Raw genomic sequence first — 19,977 nt, forward strand, 5'->3', positions numbered from 1 at the left:
CAGAGTAATCAGCTAACACAGGAACATGTGCATAGACTGTGTCATTATCGATCTGCAACCTCCTGTGTAATTTCAATATTATTATTATTATTATTATTATTATTACTATTATTATAGCTTCATAAGCAGTATAGGCTCTTTGCTGCTAAACAAACTACATTGTGCCATCAGATTCTTTTAAATCTGGTGTATGTTGTCCATGTATCTCACTGTGATTTGCTTAAATTTGCGATTCAAAGAAGCTCTCATGATGTGACCAATCCATTTTAGTCATATAATTTCGTAATTTTTATTAATAATAGCATGCAAACATTTATACTTTTGCTTAACGAGTAGTAATCTATGTTGTAGGAGTTATCCAAATTGATGTCCATCTATATTCACACATACCTGACATCTTTTGATGAAATCGTTATTCAAACGTAAAAGTTACACTCATTTCCATAATGCTTGCAATTTCTTTTCTTATATTGTCTCTAAGTTCTATAATGTGGGAGTTATTCTTTTATGCAGTACCTAATTTTTAATGTTTTTTTTAGGATGTGAATAACAATTTCACCAAAAAATATCGAGAACGTGTGAATGCAGGCAGACATAATTTTGAATAACCCCTGTAACACAGCATAGTGCTCATTCATTCATAATTTTCTGCCGAAGGGCAAGTCCTTCACTGCAAATCCAGCATTCTCCAATCTTCCTATTTTCCGCCTTCCTCTGAGTTTCCAGATACGATCTATGTATCTTAATGTTGTCTATCATCTGATATATACTTCTGACCTGAACTTTTTTTACGTGTACCATTCCTTCTACTACATCCTTCAGTAGGCAGTTTCTTCTTGGCCAGTGAAGGAGTCAATTTCTTTTTCTCTTCTGATCAGTTTCAGGATTATTTTTTTCTCCATATCCACATTCAAATGCTTCTAGTCGTTTCTCTTCACTTCGCCGCAATGCCCATATTTTTGTCCCATACAATGCCATACTCCACACAAAGCAGACAATTACTCTCCTCCTTGGTTCTTTTTCCAGAGATCCGCAGAAGATGCCCATTTTTCTATTTAAAGATTTATTTGCCATTGCTATCCTCTTTTTGATTTCCTGGCAGCAGCTCATGTTACTACATATAGTACACCCCAAGTATTTGATCATAATAAAAGAATAAAAATGTGCGACAGATATAATGAAGCAATATATGCCAGCCATGCAAGCATGTCTGATGTGTGTTTTCCCATCTATAAGCTGAATTGAACATACTGTATATTAACTAAAATTTGAAAAAACTGCATTACAGTTTCCGTGTTCTGCGTGACAGTGGAGTACTGAAGAAATTGAGGTTGCAGGCATGGCCACACAGAATACTAGAGAATGAAGAAACATTGATCAGTGTGAAAACCTCGGATACTATTCTCGCGTCAGCAGCATTAGTGATTGGACTTGGAGCTGCAATTTGTCTCTTATTTATAGAGAAAACTATTTCTTACTATAGACACAAACCAAAGGTGAAAAAACCAATGAGACGTCGAAATCAAGATTTTTTTCAATTTCGATTACGGTTACAACAGAGGTTTTTATGGAGATAATGATGCGTTTCAATATAGTAGCAGATACATTTCTGAACAAATTATATATTCACCTACGGTGTGTGGCAGAAATAACTCCCGAATTAAAAATGTAAATAACAAAGCAATGATAGAAGCTATTCAAAATTTTATTTCACAGTTTGAAAGAGTAATGTTGGTCATTTACCTTATATACACTATCACTTAGTTTAGAAAATAATATCGTCCAAATGCCGACCTTCATATTCTATGCATTTCTGAAGCCTCTCCCTGAAGTTCTGCATTATCCTACTAATTTCTGGTGATACTGCCGCAATTTCTTGATGGATGGCAGCTATCAGTTCTTCTAGTGTTCTTGGATTATGTTTGTAGATTTGCACCTTGAGGTACCCCCAGAGAAAAAAATCGCGAGAATGGGAGGAACATGCTAGCCATGGATTGCCATCTCGTAAGGAAATCAGGCACCCTGAAAGCACTTCTCTTAGGAGGTTCATCAATGTCCTTGCTGTGTATACATTGGCACCATTCTATTGGAACCACACAGCAAAATCCCCTAGTTCGTTGAGTTTTGGCTACAAGAGGTTGTGTAGCATCTCTATGTAATGAGCAGAAGTTACTGTAACTGTTCTGTCCTCCTCCTCAAAAAAGTATGGATCTATAATACCGAAATCAGCAACAGCACACCAGACAGTAACACATTTGCTGCGGAGAGTCACTCATGGAGCTGTCGAGGATTGTTTTCGGCCCAGTACTGAAAATTCTGTTCATTAACGCAGCTCGACAAATGAAAGTGAGCTTCGTCACTTGATAATAGACTGAACAGCTTGCAGAATAGCCTCACAAGATGTGCTGCGGTTGGCCCAATCACATACAACCACCATTTTGTAAGGATGGAACTTTAGGTCTGTGTGCAAAATTCTCGTTACATTGCGATCAAATATTCCCATAGCACCTGCATACCTACAGGCCGGAGAAAGTTTTCGTGTCAGGAACTTTAGCATTTCGACCCAGCCGAAAGTGCCTACTAAATAATCGCTGTGTTGTGGGAACAGTTGAAAGATATATTAAAAAAAGGTTAGTAAACTATCTAGAGAAAAACAACATTTTGAGCGAATTTCAATTTGGATTTCGCACATCTAAAGGGACAAATGATGCTATTCTAGCTGGTACATGGAATATTATGAGAAAATTATATATGGGAAATAAATGTTTAGGAATATTCCTTGATTTGAAAACAGCGTTTGATACAATTAATCATGATATCCTTCTTTCAAAATTAGAAAACATTGTTTTTTTTTTATTTTAGTAGGTTATTTTACGATGCTTTATCAACATCACAGGTTATTTAGCGTCTGAATGAGATGAAGGCCATAATGCCAGTGAAATGAGTCCAGGGTCCAACACCGAAAGTTACCCTGCATTTGCTCATATTGGGTTGAAGGAAAACACCGGAAAAAACCCCAACCAGGTAACTTGCCCCAACCGGGAATCGAACCCGGGCCACCTGGTTCCGCGGCTAGACAGAAAACATTAGAGGAGTTGTATTCAAGCTTTTTCTTTCATATTTACAAAATATACACCAAAAAAGTCAAAATTGACAATTATAATATCAATTATAAATTAATCGATAATAGAATTCCACAAGGTACAGTATTAGGACCAATCTTACTTATAATATTATATTAATAATTTGTTGAAAATTGATCTAAAGAAATATGGTGGTAATATATTTTCTTTTGCAGATGATACTGTACCACCATTTAATAGAGAAAATTGGGATAAAACTTATTTAAATGCTAACAATGGAATTAACGTTGTGAACAACTGTATTGACTCTAATCTCCTGTCCTTAAAAAAAAAAAAAAACTATATTTCATTTTCTTAACAACGAAAGGTTTACCTCCACCTATGAATAATAATCACTTAATAATACATAATACTTCATGTAATGAATTAACAAATAATTATTGTAATTGCCCACATCTAACACCTTCCACACAAGTCAAATATTTAGGAATTATTACAGATCAACATTTACGTTGGGATAAACAAATTAATTTTATGTGTACAAGTATAAGAAAGACAATTTTCATAATACTTCGACATTTTATCACGAAGGAGGCACTGAGAATAATATTTATAGCTTTAGTACAATCATTAATACAGTATGGTATAATAAATTGCAGTGGGGTAGCATCATCTGTAATTACACCGAAGATTAAAAAATTTGCCTAACCAAAAATATGGATTACCCAACAAATTTAGTTTATACAGATTTTAAAGTATTAACTATTGAAGAAATTTATAAATATAGTTTAATAACTCACTACCACAGAAATCAAATAAAACATAAATCTAATCGCCATGAATATCATACTCGAAGACAAAAGTCTACTTTTCCATTAACTGAGTCTAAATATCATACATGTGCAGCACTTAAACACGGTGCTAGTTTCGGTCCAAGACTTTATAATAAAATTACAAATCATTTTCCAATTTTGAAAAATTTTAAAATTGAACCTTTTAAAAAAGAAATTTATAAAATGATTCATGATATATAATATTAACAAACGTGTGTATTTTTTACCTTCTTATTTCTGTCGACTACATTCATGTTTTTATTGAATGTCATTGGTTTTAGTCTGATTGTCAATTTATATTAAATGTGTTTTTTCCTCTCCTTTTTCTCTTGTGTGTTAGTTGTCGGTCTGAATTAAGTCAATTAGTATATTTAGTAAGTTGTTTTTGTAAATTTTATGTTTTATTATTGGCTAAGTCCACACAGTACACGAGCCTGTCTCTTATGGTAGTGGCTGGAAACATTTTTGTTGTATAATTTTGAATTCGTACTCACCTTTTCTACTAGCTAAATAAAATAAATAAACAGAGTCAGCATTTTTTAATAAGTATCAATCACGAAACCACAATCCTCTCCACTCCATACAAATCGTAATCTTGCAATGGTGGAAGAACAACTTACTTACAAATGGCTTTTAAGGAACCCGAAGGTTCAATGCTACCCTCACATAAGCCCGCCAGCGGTCCCTATCCTGTGCAAGATTAATCCAACACCTTCATATTTTAATGCATCTTTACATCCACCTACAATAATATGGCCAAACTAATACTCGTCTGTAACCTTCAATGTTAGATACATAATTTATTTTTTATTTTATTGGGTTATTTTACGACGCTGTATCAACATCTCAGGTTTTTAGCGTCTGAATGAAATGAAGGTGATAATGCCGGTGAAATGAGTCCAGGGTCCAGCACCGAAAGTTACCCAGCATTTGCTCGTATTGGGTTGAGGGAAAACCCCGGAAAAAACCTCAACCAGGTAACTTGCCCTGATCGGGATTCGAACCCGGGCCACCTGGTTTCGCAGCCAGACGTGCTGACCGTTACTCCACAGGTGTGGACGATACATAATCATAATACATATATGTTACTAAATCTTCCACTTGATAACTGGTAATAATTGTCAGTATGTGTCATACCTTACAGACATAATTGTACATAATTTAACAATAACTGTGTATTTTTTTTATTTTTTATTTTTATTTTAGTAGGTTATTTTACGATGCTTTATCAACATCTTAGGTTATTTAGAGTCTGAATGAGATAAAGGTGATAATGCCGGTGAAATAAGTCCGGCGTCCAACACCGAAAGTTACCCAGCATATGCTCGAATAACTGTGTATCACAATTCATTTTATTAAGTATGTGTTTTTAATTGTATTTTAAACATTTTAAACATTTTAACACCTTCTACAGTGCATAATATTATATATATTTCTTTCTGTTGTTATCAGCGTCACCAGTGTGCCAAAATTTTGTCTTGCAGGAGTTCTTTCACATGCCAGTAAATCTACTGACATGAGCCTGTCGCATTTAAACACACTTAAATGCCACTGACCTGGGCCGGGATCGAACCTGCAACCTCGAGCACTGAAGGCCAGTGCTATACCCACTACACTACCGAAGAAAAATTTACATACATAATCGCCAGTAGATGGCACTTCACTTAAATCAGAATACTAATAGATGACAGTTTTGATTAACATTATTATGAACTTCCTTTTTGCATTATATAACAGAATAGATTATTAAAAATTATTATGTATTCGTAGAATGTCTCACAAGTCATCCAACCACTGTTGGATCTACCTACCAATACCCCAATCTTTATAAAAGTCTGTAGAAATGTCTGCAGGTATCCTTCCATATAAATATAATATCATTGGTGGTGCTAATTTCCCTTCTGCATTTGTATTTATGAGTACTGTAATGCTTTTTTTTTAAATATGAGTTTACAATATTATACACATTTTTCTCTCCTCTAGGAAAAAACACTTTGAGCCCTTAGAGTTTAGAGAAAATGCTGCGTCATTGGCATTGAACATTCTACGAGGATCATCAAGCACAGTCTCGTAGTTTTCTTTGGCCAAAAATTTCTTTATTTCTATAAACCAATTTCTTATTTGCTGCACGGTTACCTTTGCTCGCTCATGAATGCTGTGTATTAAAATTTTCTAGGTTTGCTATCAGCAAAAGGATTGTCAAGCTTTAATTCATGAACCAATTTTTGTACACTTACTAACAATTCATTTTTAATGAGGAGGAAACCAGCTTTTCCCATTTTCAGTATCCATTCACACAACATACTTTGTGCAGTTTCATTGAGGACACTTGGGGGGGGGGCATTTCTTTTATTTTTATTTTATTGGATTATTTTACGATGCTGTATCAACATCTAGATTATTTAGCGTCTTAATGAAATGGTGATAATGCCAGTGAAATGAGTCCGGGGTCCAGCACCGAAAGTTACCCAGCATTTGCTCGTATTGGGTTGAGGGAAAACCCCGGAATAAACCTCAACCAGGTAACTTGCCCCGACCAGGATTCGAACCTGGGCCACCTGGTTTCGCGGCCAGATACGCTGACCGTTACTCCACAGTGTGGACGGGGGCATTTTTCTCTTATAGAATGTGGGGAACAAATCTCTACTTTTCTTACAAATATTCATTAATGTAGCTCTGAGACATCAAAATGTTTAGCTGCTGTGGCATAACATATACTTTCTTTTAAAGCATCAGTCACATTCTGCATAGCCTAAGGTGTATAACTAAACAGAAGACCCCTTCCTCTAATAGGTGACATGACAATTAGATGCTCTGAAAATTTAAAAACCATTTAATAACCTCAGTTACTGTAATCTAACAACAGTGTCATCTATTGGAACCGACTAATTTAAAGGTGGAATGTTAAGATGGCACCCCATGTCAACTTCCAGCCTATAACCTCCTTTTCAGACTGGTAGATAACATCATTTATTAACTTCATAAATCGGAAAATTTCTTTATAAAAGAGAGAAGTTTAAGATCCTTGAAATGTCTACATCAAAACAGAGTTCAGATAAACTTGATAAATAATTTTCTACTCACAGAACAATTTGTGTAGTCAAGAGTTCTTCCTTAGCAGCAACTTTAAGAAACAGACATCTACACAAAATCTGAACAAGCTTTTTTCAACGCTCTGGGGTTAAATAAAAAATGATATTGCACCTTTGCTGACATATTGTGAGCTGCACTCAGGAGCATACAAATAAAGCCTATACATCTGTAACCTCAATGCTTAATATTTGCTTTTAAAATATAAAGTGTCATCTACTAGTCCAATGTCATCTACTGGTCCCATTACCTTAAAAATTATACATTACAATGCAAAAATACCATACAAAAAGTGGGAAGTTAAGTCTAGATTTTTATTGGTTAGGAGAAGGGACTCTGTATTTACTATTATCAGCGGGAAAAAGCTTTGTTTTCGGAAGTTTAAAAATCTGTTAAAATGAAAGTAGAAGTAGTGAAGTTTGACGTAACTTAAATAGGCCTACATATTGTATTAAAATGACTTTTTAGTCATAATGCTCCTTTGATATACCGGTACAGGAAAATGTCCTCAAATACGATTTCTAATGTTTAAATATCAAATTTTGAACAATAACAGTACAAATACACGCTATCCAATAATTAGAACTGAAGTGAGACAGATCATATGGAATCAATCAATCAATAAATCAATCCCAACCATAAGGCAACTGGCAGGTAATCTAGGGAGAATCTTCGGCCTCACTTCAGCTCGCCAAAAAATTGTAATGTTGTAAAATTTTGATGACTTGTTCCACATCTTAAAGCTTCAATGGTAATGTATTTATTTATTTATTCTAATGACTCGTAATCTATTAACATATGAACATTAACTGATAAACAAACAGCACAACTACAGAAAAGCCAACTTCTCTCTTGCTTCCCAGTAATGATTGGTTTCTGATAAGCAGTGAAGGCTTGGACACTTCTTGAGATGTTGTCGGTCTCTATCTTCATTGATGTAACACAATATGCAGGTTGGAGGTTGCATAATTCCAATGCAGTAGAGGTGCTTTGCCAGTATGTCGTGTTCAGTGTTAAGACGGAAAATACCCACTGCGTCTCTCCTTGGGTTGCTAGGTGTGTTCTGACATCTAACTCCTGTATTGATTCTTCCTTGAAGAACAGTTTAACATACGGGCTATTCCATATGAAATCGATCAGTAAAAAACCTCGCATTTTTTATACCCTAATTTTTTCCCTATTTATTACAAGGTGCTGAGGAGAGTGCATTTGCAAAAATATACTATCGAAAGTCAAACGGTTTTCGTATTGTTGAGCGACAAATTTAGCGTATTTTAGAAAAACAAGCCTCTTTCAGCGCTCAAAACTCTGGAACGATTTACTGTAGAACATTGAACGAGAGCTTATTTTGAAGCTGACATTTGGTAGGTTATGATAAGAAGTAATCCTTATTTTTATTGTATATAGAGAGAGAGATAATCTGATTTTACTTACTTTTAGGCTTTTTGCCTATTTGTAAAAATGTAAAAAAATATTGAGAAAAAACCTTGCATTATTAAGAGGGATTCGGCATTGTTTGCTTAGTGTCACGGCAATAAGTTTCGAGGGTAATAAATAAATAATTTTCACACACTTGGACTTAAACGGCACAGTACCGCATGCACTGACCGAGAGATGAAGATAAACGTTGAGTGTCATTTTACTGCTGTGTTTATGAAAACCTGTGATAAAGCTAGTCCAGCTATGTGCTACTAGATGATAGTCACGTGTTTATGTCTCCTGGCCTTGCTTGCCTCGACTAGCTCATGCCTCACAGTCAGCTGGTTAGTTCACGCACGTACTATTTATTTTCTTTATTTGATATTTTCAATACTTTCTTATCAACGTTGCACCAGTAAAAAATATGTGTTTATTTGTACTTTCAATGCGGAATCTAACCATATATTTTAAAAATATTTTTTCGTGGGCAAAAGCGTCTTAATGAAGAAAAATCTAAATTTCTCCATTTCCATAAAAAGTAAGAAAAACTGTTTACATGTCAATGTAAACTTTAACTTTTCAGCATCAAAACAAACCATGATTTTGATCATTGGGTGAAAGGGTTTCGGAGCCACAACAGTTTAAAGTTGCTAATTTTATGAAAATACGATAAATTTAATTATTTTTTAATTTAAACACTATGACGTTCTGATGCCTCAAATTCTGCACAAAGCATTGTATCACAGTTGTCTACGGACAGAAAAAGTTTCATTGTATTAAAAAATTGCAAGGTCAATTTTCTCTATATTTCTGTCGATTTGAGATGGAATAGCCCATACGTAATATTTTGCAGAAATATAAAACATAGGCTTAAAGATATTTAAGGATAGCTGGGTCCCCTTCTTGGCTAATGAGTCTGCTTGTTTTTTTTTTTTTACCGTAGATTTTGCAGTGTCCTGAATCCACCAGAGTGCAATTGTTTTGCCATTTTGTTTAAGACTCTTAAGAGTCTTCTAACAGTACAGGATATCTATTGAAACAGGGAGAGATATTCTGGCGATAGACTGGATGGCTGCTTTCGAATCTGATAGAATAACAGCATTTGTAAATTTATCTGGATGTAGGGTAAACTGGATTATTGCCATTCGTATTGCTGCTACTTCTCCGTCAAAAGCTAGTAGATTACTGTAGGCCTATACTGCTGTTCCTGCTAATGTAAGATCTATGGAATACAATAAACGAAATGAAAATGAATCAACCCACTACTGCTGCATTCCACAGCTTCTGTAGAGTCGTCAAGCTGAGGAAGGAAAGAAGCATTACTAAAGCCAAGTCTCGGCTTACTAAATACACGAAGAATTGACGAAAATACGGATATTTAGATACTGGTCCTCATTGTTTTGTCAGTATTCACTCTGATATATATGATAACTCGTGAAGTGAATTTAGATCCACTGCAGCTTGTAAACGAAGGCTCTGAGGAGAAGCAACCTCTGCAAAAATTTGGAAAATGGGTCATTCCATTGTCATTCACATTACAAGTTGACTATTGTCCCACATTGTTTTTACCATAAATTTTGTTTTCGTAAGTAAATTTAAAACATCAATAAAACATGTTTATTCCTCATTCAATTCCCTACATTTTGATATATTTTCTTTTAATTTAGTGATTTTAATAAATCGAGAAAAAATTGAAATGTTATTGTCACTCACATTACAGGAAGACGACATGATAAATTGCATCGTTAAAAAAAATGAAGATCCCTGCTCTTGTAAAAGTTCTAGAAACACAATTTTTCAGCTGTATATTAATAAGATACACAGATTACTGAAGCAAAAGTTTTAATTTATTGGAGTAAATCCGAAACTAATAAATACAATTTTTATCTGCCACTCACATTACAGTTTTTCGTCACTCACATTACATAATCAACAACATGACATAATGATTGGCACTTATGATTGATTTACAATTATTTATCATGTAATAAATCCAATATAAATGAGTACATAATATCTGCATATTGAAAGCAGATCATAGTAGATATGACAACTAAATTTAAGCAACATTAATATATATTTCAAGTTTATAATATATCCTGTTACCCCTGCACTCCAATTCAGGATCTGGAAGGATGCACTTTATTTGTTCTCTAGTCACAAATGCTGTATCTTCCTCATTGACAGTAAAGCGTGATTTTAATTCGGTACTGCAGTGACAGTACTTATATCTAGTCCTTTTGGATTTGTAGAAGAACACTTTTCCTCACTCAAGTTTGAATTTCCTACATAAGTCTCAAATAATCTTTTCACAACACAGCTTTTTTTGCGTGGTGAATTTGGAAGGGCTTTCCAAGCACTAGATGTAGCCTTCCCAAGAGAACTTGAACTTTTGTAGGCACAGAAATTGTGGTTTTGTTCTGCGAGCTTGTCTCGGCTATCTCTTTCTTTAAACACCTAAATCTGGCAATGCGTTCCATGTTTTTTTTCTTTTTCCCTCTTCTTCAATTGCTTTCTTGACTTCCGTCTTACAATTCTTCAATTTCTCTTTCTTTCTTTCTCTATATTTACTTACACAGATTGTATGTTGTTCTTTATACGTATTTACTACAATTACCTTCCTCCTTAAGCTTCTGCCTCATTTTTCTCATTCTCTCAGCAGAGATTCATGGCATTTTGGTGAATCACAGAATGAAAACAATATCCAGTGATGTCAGATTTTATTTCCTCACCAAAACCAAGTCAGGTACTTTGCTTCTCCTGAAATGTATAAAAACAGTATACTATAATTTCTGTATTACTATTAAAAACGTCACTCACATTATACTAATTTCATTTGATATATCACATTAAATAAAATTCATACGAAGCTGCTAATTTCACCCAATAACATTCTTTATCTCTATTTAGTAATACCAGATTTTCAATGAAAATGGATGGCATTTATTGCTTTTTTATTTAAAAAATAGCATATTTTGTCACTCACATTACACGTTAATATACAATTTCTAAATTTAATATTATTCTGTTCATTCAACATCTATATACATGCGTTTTGTTCTATTTTGTACCTGAAAGTATAAGAAAGAAAATTATAAACCCCTAATATAGGCCTATTATGTTACTGTAAAATTGAACAAAAACTTACCTTCGAGTTACTGAAAATAGTGTAATAAAATGTACAGGCTATGTTGCTGTCTTCTTGGAGGCAAAACAACAAAGAAAATAAAATGGTTTCTCACAAAAATGGAAAATGTGGAATAAGAAGTCTAAAGGGTAGACAACCTGACAATAAAAAAATAAACACAAATATACCATTTTCAAAAATAGAGGAAAATGTCCCTCTTATCATGGAATGACCCAAATATATTTATTACAGTACTATCACAGGTCAGCGGCCGGGTAGCTCAGTTGGTAGAGCAGCTGGCTACGGACTGGAAGGTCCGGGGTTCGATCCCAGGTGGTGACAGGATTTTTTCTCGTTGCCAAACTTTCAGAACGGCCCCGAGGTTCACTCAGCCTCCTATAAAATTGAGTATCGGGTCTTTCCCGGGGGTAAAAGGCGGTCAGAGCGTGGTGCCGACCACACCACCTCATTCTAGTGCCGAGGTCATGGAAAGCATGGGCTCTACCTCCATGCCCCCCAAGTGCCTTCATGGCATGTTACGGGGATACCTTTACCTTTTATCTTTTTTACTATCACGGGTCATAAAATTACATGAATTCCCGCTCTGTGCAATCGGTAAAACTGGTAAATGTGTTTGAAATTGTTGATACAACTACAGAATGTAAGCATTAACATCAGTTTCAGCTTCATTTTCTTCTATGTTGATAATTTGTGGTAAAAATTAAAAAGTGCATTATCTCTTCAATTAGTATACCCATGTGTACTCCTGTCCTCATGGCAGTTACAATCATATAAGCCAGTTAAACTCTGATTCTTATATTTAGTTTTGGCTACGTTACTACTTTACTGGACTCCCTGATAAAAAAAGATGATAAATGATAATAGCGTTAACGATTTCCCGTACAAACTTGTTTATGTACTAAAATATATTAAGCCTATGTCGATGTTATTTTTTTCTAACTACTAAGTCGGCACACACGAAAGAAAATTCCATGCTTTCTTAAGCCTTTTTTCACTGTGTCAGTAGTAGCCCTCTCATTGAAAATCGTCACAAGCAACGTCTAAATATAGTTTTTGTTACAACTTTATTTACAGTTTTGTTTTTCCGGTAAATTAGACAGCATCTCTTCACCCAGATGCCAAGGGGCGAAATAACGCTACATCAGCTGGTTGGTTGGACCACACTGAATTGCATTCGGGTACAGAGCAAACTGTATTATTATCAGCACAAAACTTGGCTATATCTTATATACTTAGGAACCTCTGTCCATCAACTAACGAAAGAGTAGACCTACAGAATTTGACATTTCCCCTTTTTAATTGAAGCAAAACAGTAGAGACATTGAGAGTTCAAAGGAATAACATACCAGTAAGGTGGTTGGTGAGGAGGCGAAAAAGATCTAGTCCTCTTGATCTAGTTGGGGCATGTATTTTAACCTTGCTCCTCGGTGTCTCTTCCTACCTTATAAATCCATCTCCTCTTTTCCCATCGTCCGAATGCTTCTTGCAGTGGGAGAGCTTATGTGGAGAATTGCCATACATTTTAGTGGAGAATGAGAATTTTTGCAGTAGGTAGTTTTCATTGCAACTATACCATTAGAAAAAATAGTTTGAATGCTTACTTTTACAATGTATTTCCTGGACACTGGTATACAGTAGTATATTGATGATATTGCTTTTTGTTATTAGACAGTGGGAAAGCCGCTGAAAAATCAGATACATTATAATAAATACAACATTAGAATTGTCGCTTGAAAGATCAATATTGTTACCTTGTTTTAACACAAATCATAAGTTCCAAATCCAACTGTCATTCACCATTTCAAATTTAGGAACTTCCATTTGAGGATTTGAAAACACAACTTTCGTAATAACTGAACAATATATTCATTCAACAAGCCGTGGGTAAATTTTGATCGCAGTGACGTAAAGTGTTGTGATGCTTAATTCTGTTACAGCTTATATAATATCAAGTTTTAATAAATAAAAAAAACTATGACGCTAAATTTTACGGAAATATGCCGTTTATGTATGACAAGAAAAGAAAATCTGACACCACTATTTCACAATGAAGCATCCGGGGGAATGTCACTTTCGGCAAAAATTATGTATTTTGTACCTGTTCTTCAGGTTTGTTGACATTTAAGTAGCAAAAAGTAAATCTGTATGTTGCTATATTACATTAAAAGCAGTATTTTAAAGCAAAAAACTAGATCCGTAGTGAAAGTAGTTTAAATATACATAAATTTGCACAGAGTTACACATAATAGATGTTAATTTCTGTAATACCTACCTACGTTCGGTGAGTTTTATATACGTAGAGCGTATGTTTTTAACATTCTGTTAAACATGTTATAAATTTAATAGCAATTACGCATAAGAGATCGCAATTCTCATTTTAGTATTCTGTTAAATGATATTTTCTATTGAACTGGACATTCCATGCTGTTAAACTGCTAGAATGACACATTTGCTGCTGCACTCTTATTTTTCGGTCGCACTGTTTCTTTCCTCACCTTTTCAGTTCATCTGTTCATCATAAATTTCTATTATATAGTATAGATAGCTATTATTTTCACGATTTTTTTATTAAACAGCTATCTTCATATTATATTTCTGTAGTTTTGAATTTCTGTATTTAATGAATAAGATATTGCTTAATTATTTACCATTGTTTTCAGCTGTGTGCAGATGATGATCTTCCAAGTCAAGTGTGCCAAAAATGTTCCCGTCTAGTAAATTTATCATACAAATTTAAACTTCAGTGTGAAAATTCTGATACTACCTTACGACAATACTTAGAAACTAATTCTTTACAGGTAACTATGATTTAGAACGGAAACATTGCAATACTCGGTATTATAGGTTTGTAATTAACATTTCAACATACCTGTTTTTAGGATAACAAACAAGGCATAGTTCACTCTGCCTTCAAAAGTGATGTTGGAGACAACTGGGTCTACAAAATTGAAAAAGTTGATATAGTAGAGGACAGCTATGATGCTGATTTTGATGACCAGTATGACAGCGATGGAGAAAAGAGGCATGAATAGTTATATATTGTTTTAAGTTAATTTGTCTTTATTTCATTATAAGTATAGGCCTACTATAATTTAGACAATTTTGTTCAGTGACAAGAATATAATATGTAATTTACTGTATTGTTTTAATGAAAAGTATTTGGTATTGTTACAATTTCAGGCCAACGGATTTATCAGAAAGATACTCAGAGAATGAGTGGAAGAATGTACAGTTAAGTTCTGCACTAGAAAGTAATATAAATATAGAAGATGGCAAGGGCAAAATAGAATGTGCAATTTCCAAACCAGAAAAGAAAATTGATAAAATTCGATCAGCTAAGCTCTCAGTTGGTAAAATAAAGAAGCAACAAGGGATGCTTTCTTCAAAGAAGAAAAGTGACAAAAACACTATAACAAATGTGATATCTAAGATTTCTAACGTCAGTGATAAACCTTTAACATCATATATTGTGCAAGACAAAGATGAAATAAAAAAGGGAGACTGTGTAAAGAAATCTAAGGCAAGGACGCGAGGAGAGAAAAAGGGTTTTCTTTGTCAGGATTGTGGAAAGAACTTTTCATATGAACAGCATTTGTTATTACATAGAAGGTCTCATACAGGAGAAAAGCCATTCTCATGTTCTGTATGTAGTGAACGTTTCAGTGTGAGTAGTAATCTCAATAAACACATGAGAATACACACTGGAGAGAAACCCTTTTTGTGTACAGTTTGTGGTAAAAACTTTAGTAGGAGTGATACTTTATCGAAACACATGAGATCCCATACTGGAGAAAAGCCATTCCATTGTGCAGTATGCGGAAATAATTTTGGTCGACGAAGTATTCTTACAAATCATATGAGAACTCATTCTGGAGAGAAACCGTACTTGTGTACTGAATGTGGGCAAAGATTTGCTCAAAGTTATGACCTGACGAAACACACGAGGTCACATACTGGAGAGAAACCCTATCATTGCACATTGTGTAGAATGAGTTTTGGTCAGCGAAACAGCCTGACGAAACACATGAACAGTCATCCAAAAGAGATGCCGTTTCCTTGTTTGGACTTTTCTAAAGGATTTCCATATAAGATGGATTCAACAAAGTTATTATCTCATACAGAACCAGTAAAACTTTTGGCACATTCATGTAAATATTAATATTTTGTAGACAGTTCTTACAAACGTCCTTGTGATGTATTTTATTAATTTGTTCTGTCCTAATGATAAAGAGTATTTGAAGAAATATCAGTAGAACTGAAAATGAAATTGGCCAGTAATGTCATGGACTCAATGAAAATGCATCATGTAATAAGTACTGTACTATGCCTTCATATTACATTTGCTTCTTATGACAGAGCAGTGTTAAATTGAGGTTGAATAACTGTAAGAATGAAACTGATCTTGAAAGGAAAGCTGTATACCATGTATAATTTTCACGTGATATCTTTTCCTTGTGCGAAACTACGATTAAGTTTCTTGAAGATGTCTTTGTATGTTAGGAATTTGTACATATACAGAGTGATTCACGAGGAAAGGTAAACAATTTGGGATGTGAATTCCGAAGTCATTCTGAATCAAAAAGTTCATATGAATATAGGTCCGTTTTTGAACGGTTACGGAGATATGGCTCTTTGATTTCACAAAAACTTGTGGGATTCCGTTGTACTAACTCGCATTTAGAGACAAATAAAGGACAAATTTAAAGTTTATATTCACGTATGCATACATACCTAATATTCTAGATGTCGGGGTCGATGTTTTCGTACATTTTCAAATGTACCTTCTTCTGCTTCAATGCACTGTTGCGTTCGGGCGTGAATCGCGCTCATCGCCCGGGAGAGTTGCATGTGGCTATTCTTTGTGGCGTGCAGCATCGAAAATACGGTCGATTAGCGCCTCTCTCGTTTTCACCTTCCTTTGGATACCAAGTCTTACATCCAACCCCATAGACAGTAAATACTCTTCGATATGGTACCCTTCTGTTCAGAAAGCGTCGTTCATATTCAGCGACGGCATGCAAGAAACTTCCATCGCACAAACCATAAACATACACAATATCGGCGTATTCTGCAGTCGAAAATTTATAAGGCATCTTGAAAAACACAACTTAGCACTTCCGATAACTGTACCTGTACTATTGTACTGTAAGTAGCTGACTGACCTGCTGTGAACTGATAAGCAATATTGTATTTGTGTTATGCGCGGGATCTGTGTCATTACATTAGATAAGGGCAGGCGATTGGACATTTGTAATGCCCCATCATCCGGTTTATGAGGTGAATGAACTTATCCACGTCGCTCACAATGCAGATTCCAATGTTACGTCATTCATTGCCACCCGTGACCTTGTCTCATATCTCACATCAGCACCATATGGTAACGTCTGATTCACATTGGGGCGAGATGTTTTGCCAAAAAAATGCATCTAGCTCTGCCATCGTTCGAAAACGGATCTATGTTCATATGAACTTTTTGACTCAGAATGACTTCAGAATTCACATCCCAAATTTTTTACCTTTCCTCGTGAATCATCCTGTATTTTAGGTTTCTTTTTTATAATTCTGCTTAGGAGTATAACTAGTTTTAAAATTATGAACTTAATGTAGGTACCTACAGGATTAGTAATAAATTGCGGTCATTACATTCAAAATTAATGTTGAAATGTGTCAAATCACCATTATTATTGTTCAGACACATGTAAATTTTGCATGTAGGAAATAGTTCTATAAAGTTAGACATCAGGATAATGAAAAGTAAACACTGAGAAAGGTCCGATATTTGCTCAAGCTCATCAGAGCTGGTGTTGACGGAACATCGTCAGTGTAGGATATTTATAAACTAGATAAATGTTTATTTACATACATTTGAGCCACTTCATGGCATTAATTAAACCCGAAGTATACTTATGTATTACTGGCATCTATAATTGCCAGATATATAACTTTGTACATTTAGGCTACAGGTTTAATGAACGTTCATGGTTTCTTCTTTGTGTTATAAGTGTATTATCATAATTTCAACTATGAAAGACTCAACTTATGTGGCGAGCCTATAACTGATATATTTTACTTAATTAGCCGAGTTATTGGAAGAAATATTCATAATTTTAATTACTCCAAATCAAGATATTAGTAAACATTCGTTTTTACCCATACATGAATGTATAATATTCTTGTATATAAGTGAAAATTGTTTTGGTTATCATCTTCAACTTTCTTCTCTTTCCCTCATTATCATCACCATTCCTATCATCGGTTAGGAGAATCTCTTGACTATCTTGCCATCTCTAATGGGAGAATATTAATCTCTGCTCCCTATATGGAATGACTCCATCTCCCCCATACGAAAGCACATTCCAATGAAGATAATACTAAAGACGACACCGTTCCACCTCCCATCCCTAAGAAAGACCATGCAAAGCGCACAAAGAAAAATAGAGAGAAAATAAAAAATAAGCAAGAGCAAATAATACAAATAGAAAAAGGGAAACTGGAAGAAGCAACAGGAGCAATAGAAGAGCTCCTCAAAAGTGCAACAATGCAAACAAACTGAGAAACAAGGAAGGCGAAGAGATGGTTTGATTCAGAATGCTATAATAAAAGAAACATCGTTCTAAACACTCTTCATAGGTTAAGAAGAAATTCCCAGGACGAGGAGTCAAGGAAACTATACATAGAAGAAATGAAAAACTACAAGAAAATGACAAAAGAAAAAGGAATATCTAGAGAGGGAAGCAAAAAGAGAAGCTGGCAAAATATCTGTTCATTGCTCAAACACAGAATACAGGCATGAAGGAATCGGAAGACCACTTCAGCAAGATACTCAACAAACAAGGACTACAAATTCCTCCCAAAGAAGAGACGCAGCCCAAACAACCATTGGAGATAATGCTGAGAAGCACCTGCAAGAAGAAGACATAAAGAAAGCCATAAAACCTTAAAGAAAAAGAAAGCAGCTGGCCCTGACAACATCCACAATGAACACATAAAAGACACAACAGACTTTCTCCAACACATATACCAAACTATTTAACAAATGCGTAGAAGTCGGAAGAATCCGAACCCAATGGAGACACTCTATAATAAAGGTACTCTATAAAGGGAAAGTAGATCCTAAGGATACAAACAAGTACAGAGGCATAGCCCTAGAGAATACCCAGTTCAAGATCTTTTCAAAAATAATAGCAGACAAAATAAAAGACTGCATAGACAGTCACCTCCCAGAACTGCAAATGGGCTTCAGATCCGGAAGATCAACAATGACAGCAGTACAATTACTACTAAACAACATCGACGAAGCCCTACAGAAAAAAAACTGATGTTCTACACAGTCTTAATCGAGTATACCAAAGCTTTCGACCTGCTACAAAGAGACCTAGTAATTCAAAAACTGGAAGAAACAGTAGGGAAAGAAAACGTCTGGACAAGAATAATCAGGTCAGTCCTCAAATACAACATAATAACAATATCAGACAATCTGTCTAGCTCAAACTCTATAACACAATCGGGGTTATACAGAGAGAACCAATGAGTCCCATGCTGTACATCCTTGCCACTGAAGAAGTCCTACGTATCCTAGAGAAAGAAGAAGACGTACACATTTATGCATATGAAGATATAGTCGTCGGATCAACTGACATATAGAAGCTCCAGGAAACAATAGGGAAAATAGACGAATGGTGCACTAAATACGAGTTGCACATAAACATACCAAAGACGGAAATGATGATATTCAGAAATGGGGACAAAGCACCCGCTGCTGCTGAAATCAGCATCAGAGGGCAAAAAATAAAAATCTCATCAGACTTTAAATACCTCGGAATGACATTGCAGCCAACCGCCAAATGCTTCACAAAACACGTGACAGAGAGGACAGCCCAAGCAGTAATGGCAATGCACGACATAAAAAATATACGGCTACTCAGCCTAGAAACTGCCCTAAACATATTCAAGGCCAAAATCATGCCGATATTATGCTATGGAATTGAGGTTATATGGAATCATCACACAGAAAGTAACCTAAATGCATTAGAAAAGGTAAAATCAACATATCTAAAAAGAGCACTTGGACTATCAAAAACAACTAGATCACGATTGGTATATCTCCTAGCTAGAGAACCTTTCCTAATAGAAGACATCAAACTTCCGTATTTGTTACAACACACTAAGGCTTTTGGAAACCAAATGAAGATCATGGAGAGGAAAAGAGAATAAGTATGGCTTGAATTCTACGGCACCAGAGCCATGACAGACTGAACATGGACGACCCCAAATTTCGAACTGCGGCACGTCGTGACTAGACTGGCAATCCACGGCTTCCATCACCTAATATGTACCAACAAGGCGTGTCACGACTTAACCCAAGCATGCGTGTGTGAATTGTGTAGTAAAGTCTGTGAACGCT

General features: G+C 35.1%; 2 protein-coding genes and 1 long non-coding RNA gene across 3 annotated transcripts in view; 1 reads left to right on the forward strand and 2 right to left on the reverse strand.

Moving 5' to 3' along the window:
• The window catches only part of LOC138697223 (cyclin-dependent kinase 11B-like), a 97,626-nt gene extending 84,267 nt beyond the window's left edge, over positions 1-13,359 (reverse strand). The window contains exon 1 of the mRNA XM_069822768.1: positions 13,325-13,359. Coding sequence (XP_069678869.1) covers positions 13,325-13,344 — 20 coding nt within the window. The 5' untranslated portion in view covers positions 13,345-13,359. The remainder of the gene's footprint in view (positions 1-13,324) is intronic.
• Positions 10,251-13,317, reverse strand: LOC138697295 (uncharacterized). The gene is made up of 3 exons (XR_011331569.1): positions 13,175-13,317; positions 12,920-13,070; positions 10,251-11,185 (listed from the first exon to the last, which is right to left on the reverse strand). It is a non-coding gene; the product is annotated as an uncharacterized lncRNA (long non-coding RNA).
• An 80-nt stretch (positions 13,360-13,439) lies between the features above and the next one.
• On the forward strand, positions 13,440-18,758 carry LOC138697279 (zinc finger protein 3-like). Its single transcript, XM_069822770.1, has 4 exons — positions 13,440-13,682; positions 14,234-14,371; positions 14,453-14,595; positions 14,754-18,758. The coding sequence occupies exons 1-4, from the start codon at positions 13,548-13,550 to the stop codon at positions 15,730-15,732; spliced, it is 1,395 nt and encodes a 464-aa protein (XP_069678871.1). The 5' UTR covers positions 13,440-13,547; the 3' UTR covers positions 15,733-18,758.
• Positions 18,759-19,977: the final 1,219 nt, after the last annotated feature.

This window comes from Periplaneta americana, chromosome 1, assembly GCF_040183065.1.
Source record: "Periplaneta americana isolate PAMFEO1 chromosome 1, P.americana_PAMFEO1_priV1, whole genome shotgun sequence".
Classification (NCBI taxonomy): Eukaryota; Metazoa; Arthropoda; class Insecta; order Blattodea; family Blattidae; genus Periplaneta; species Periplaneta americana.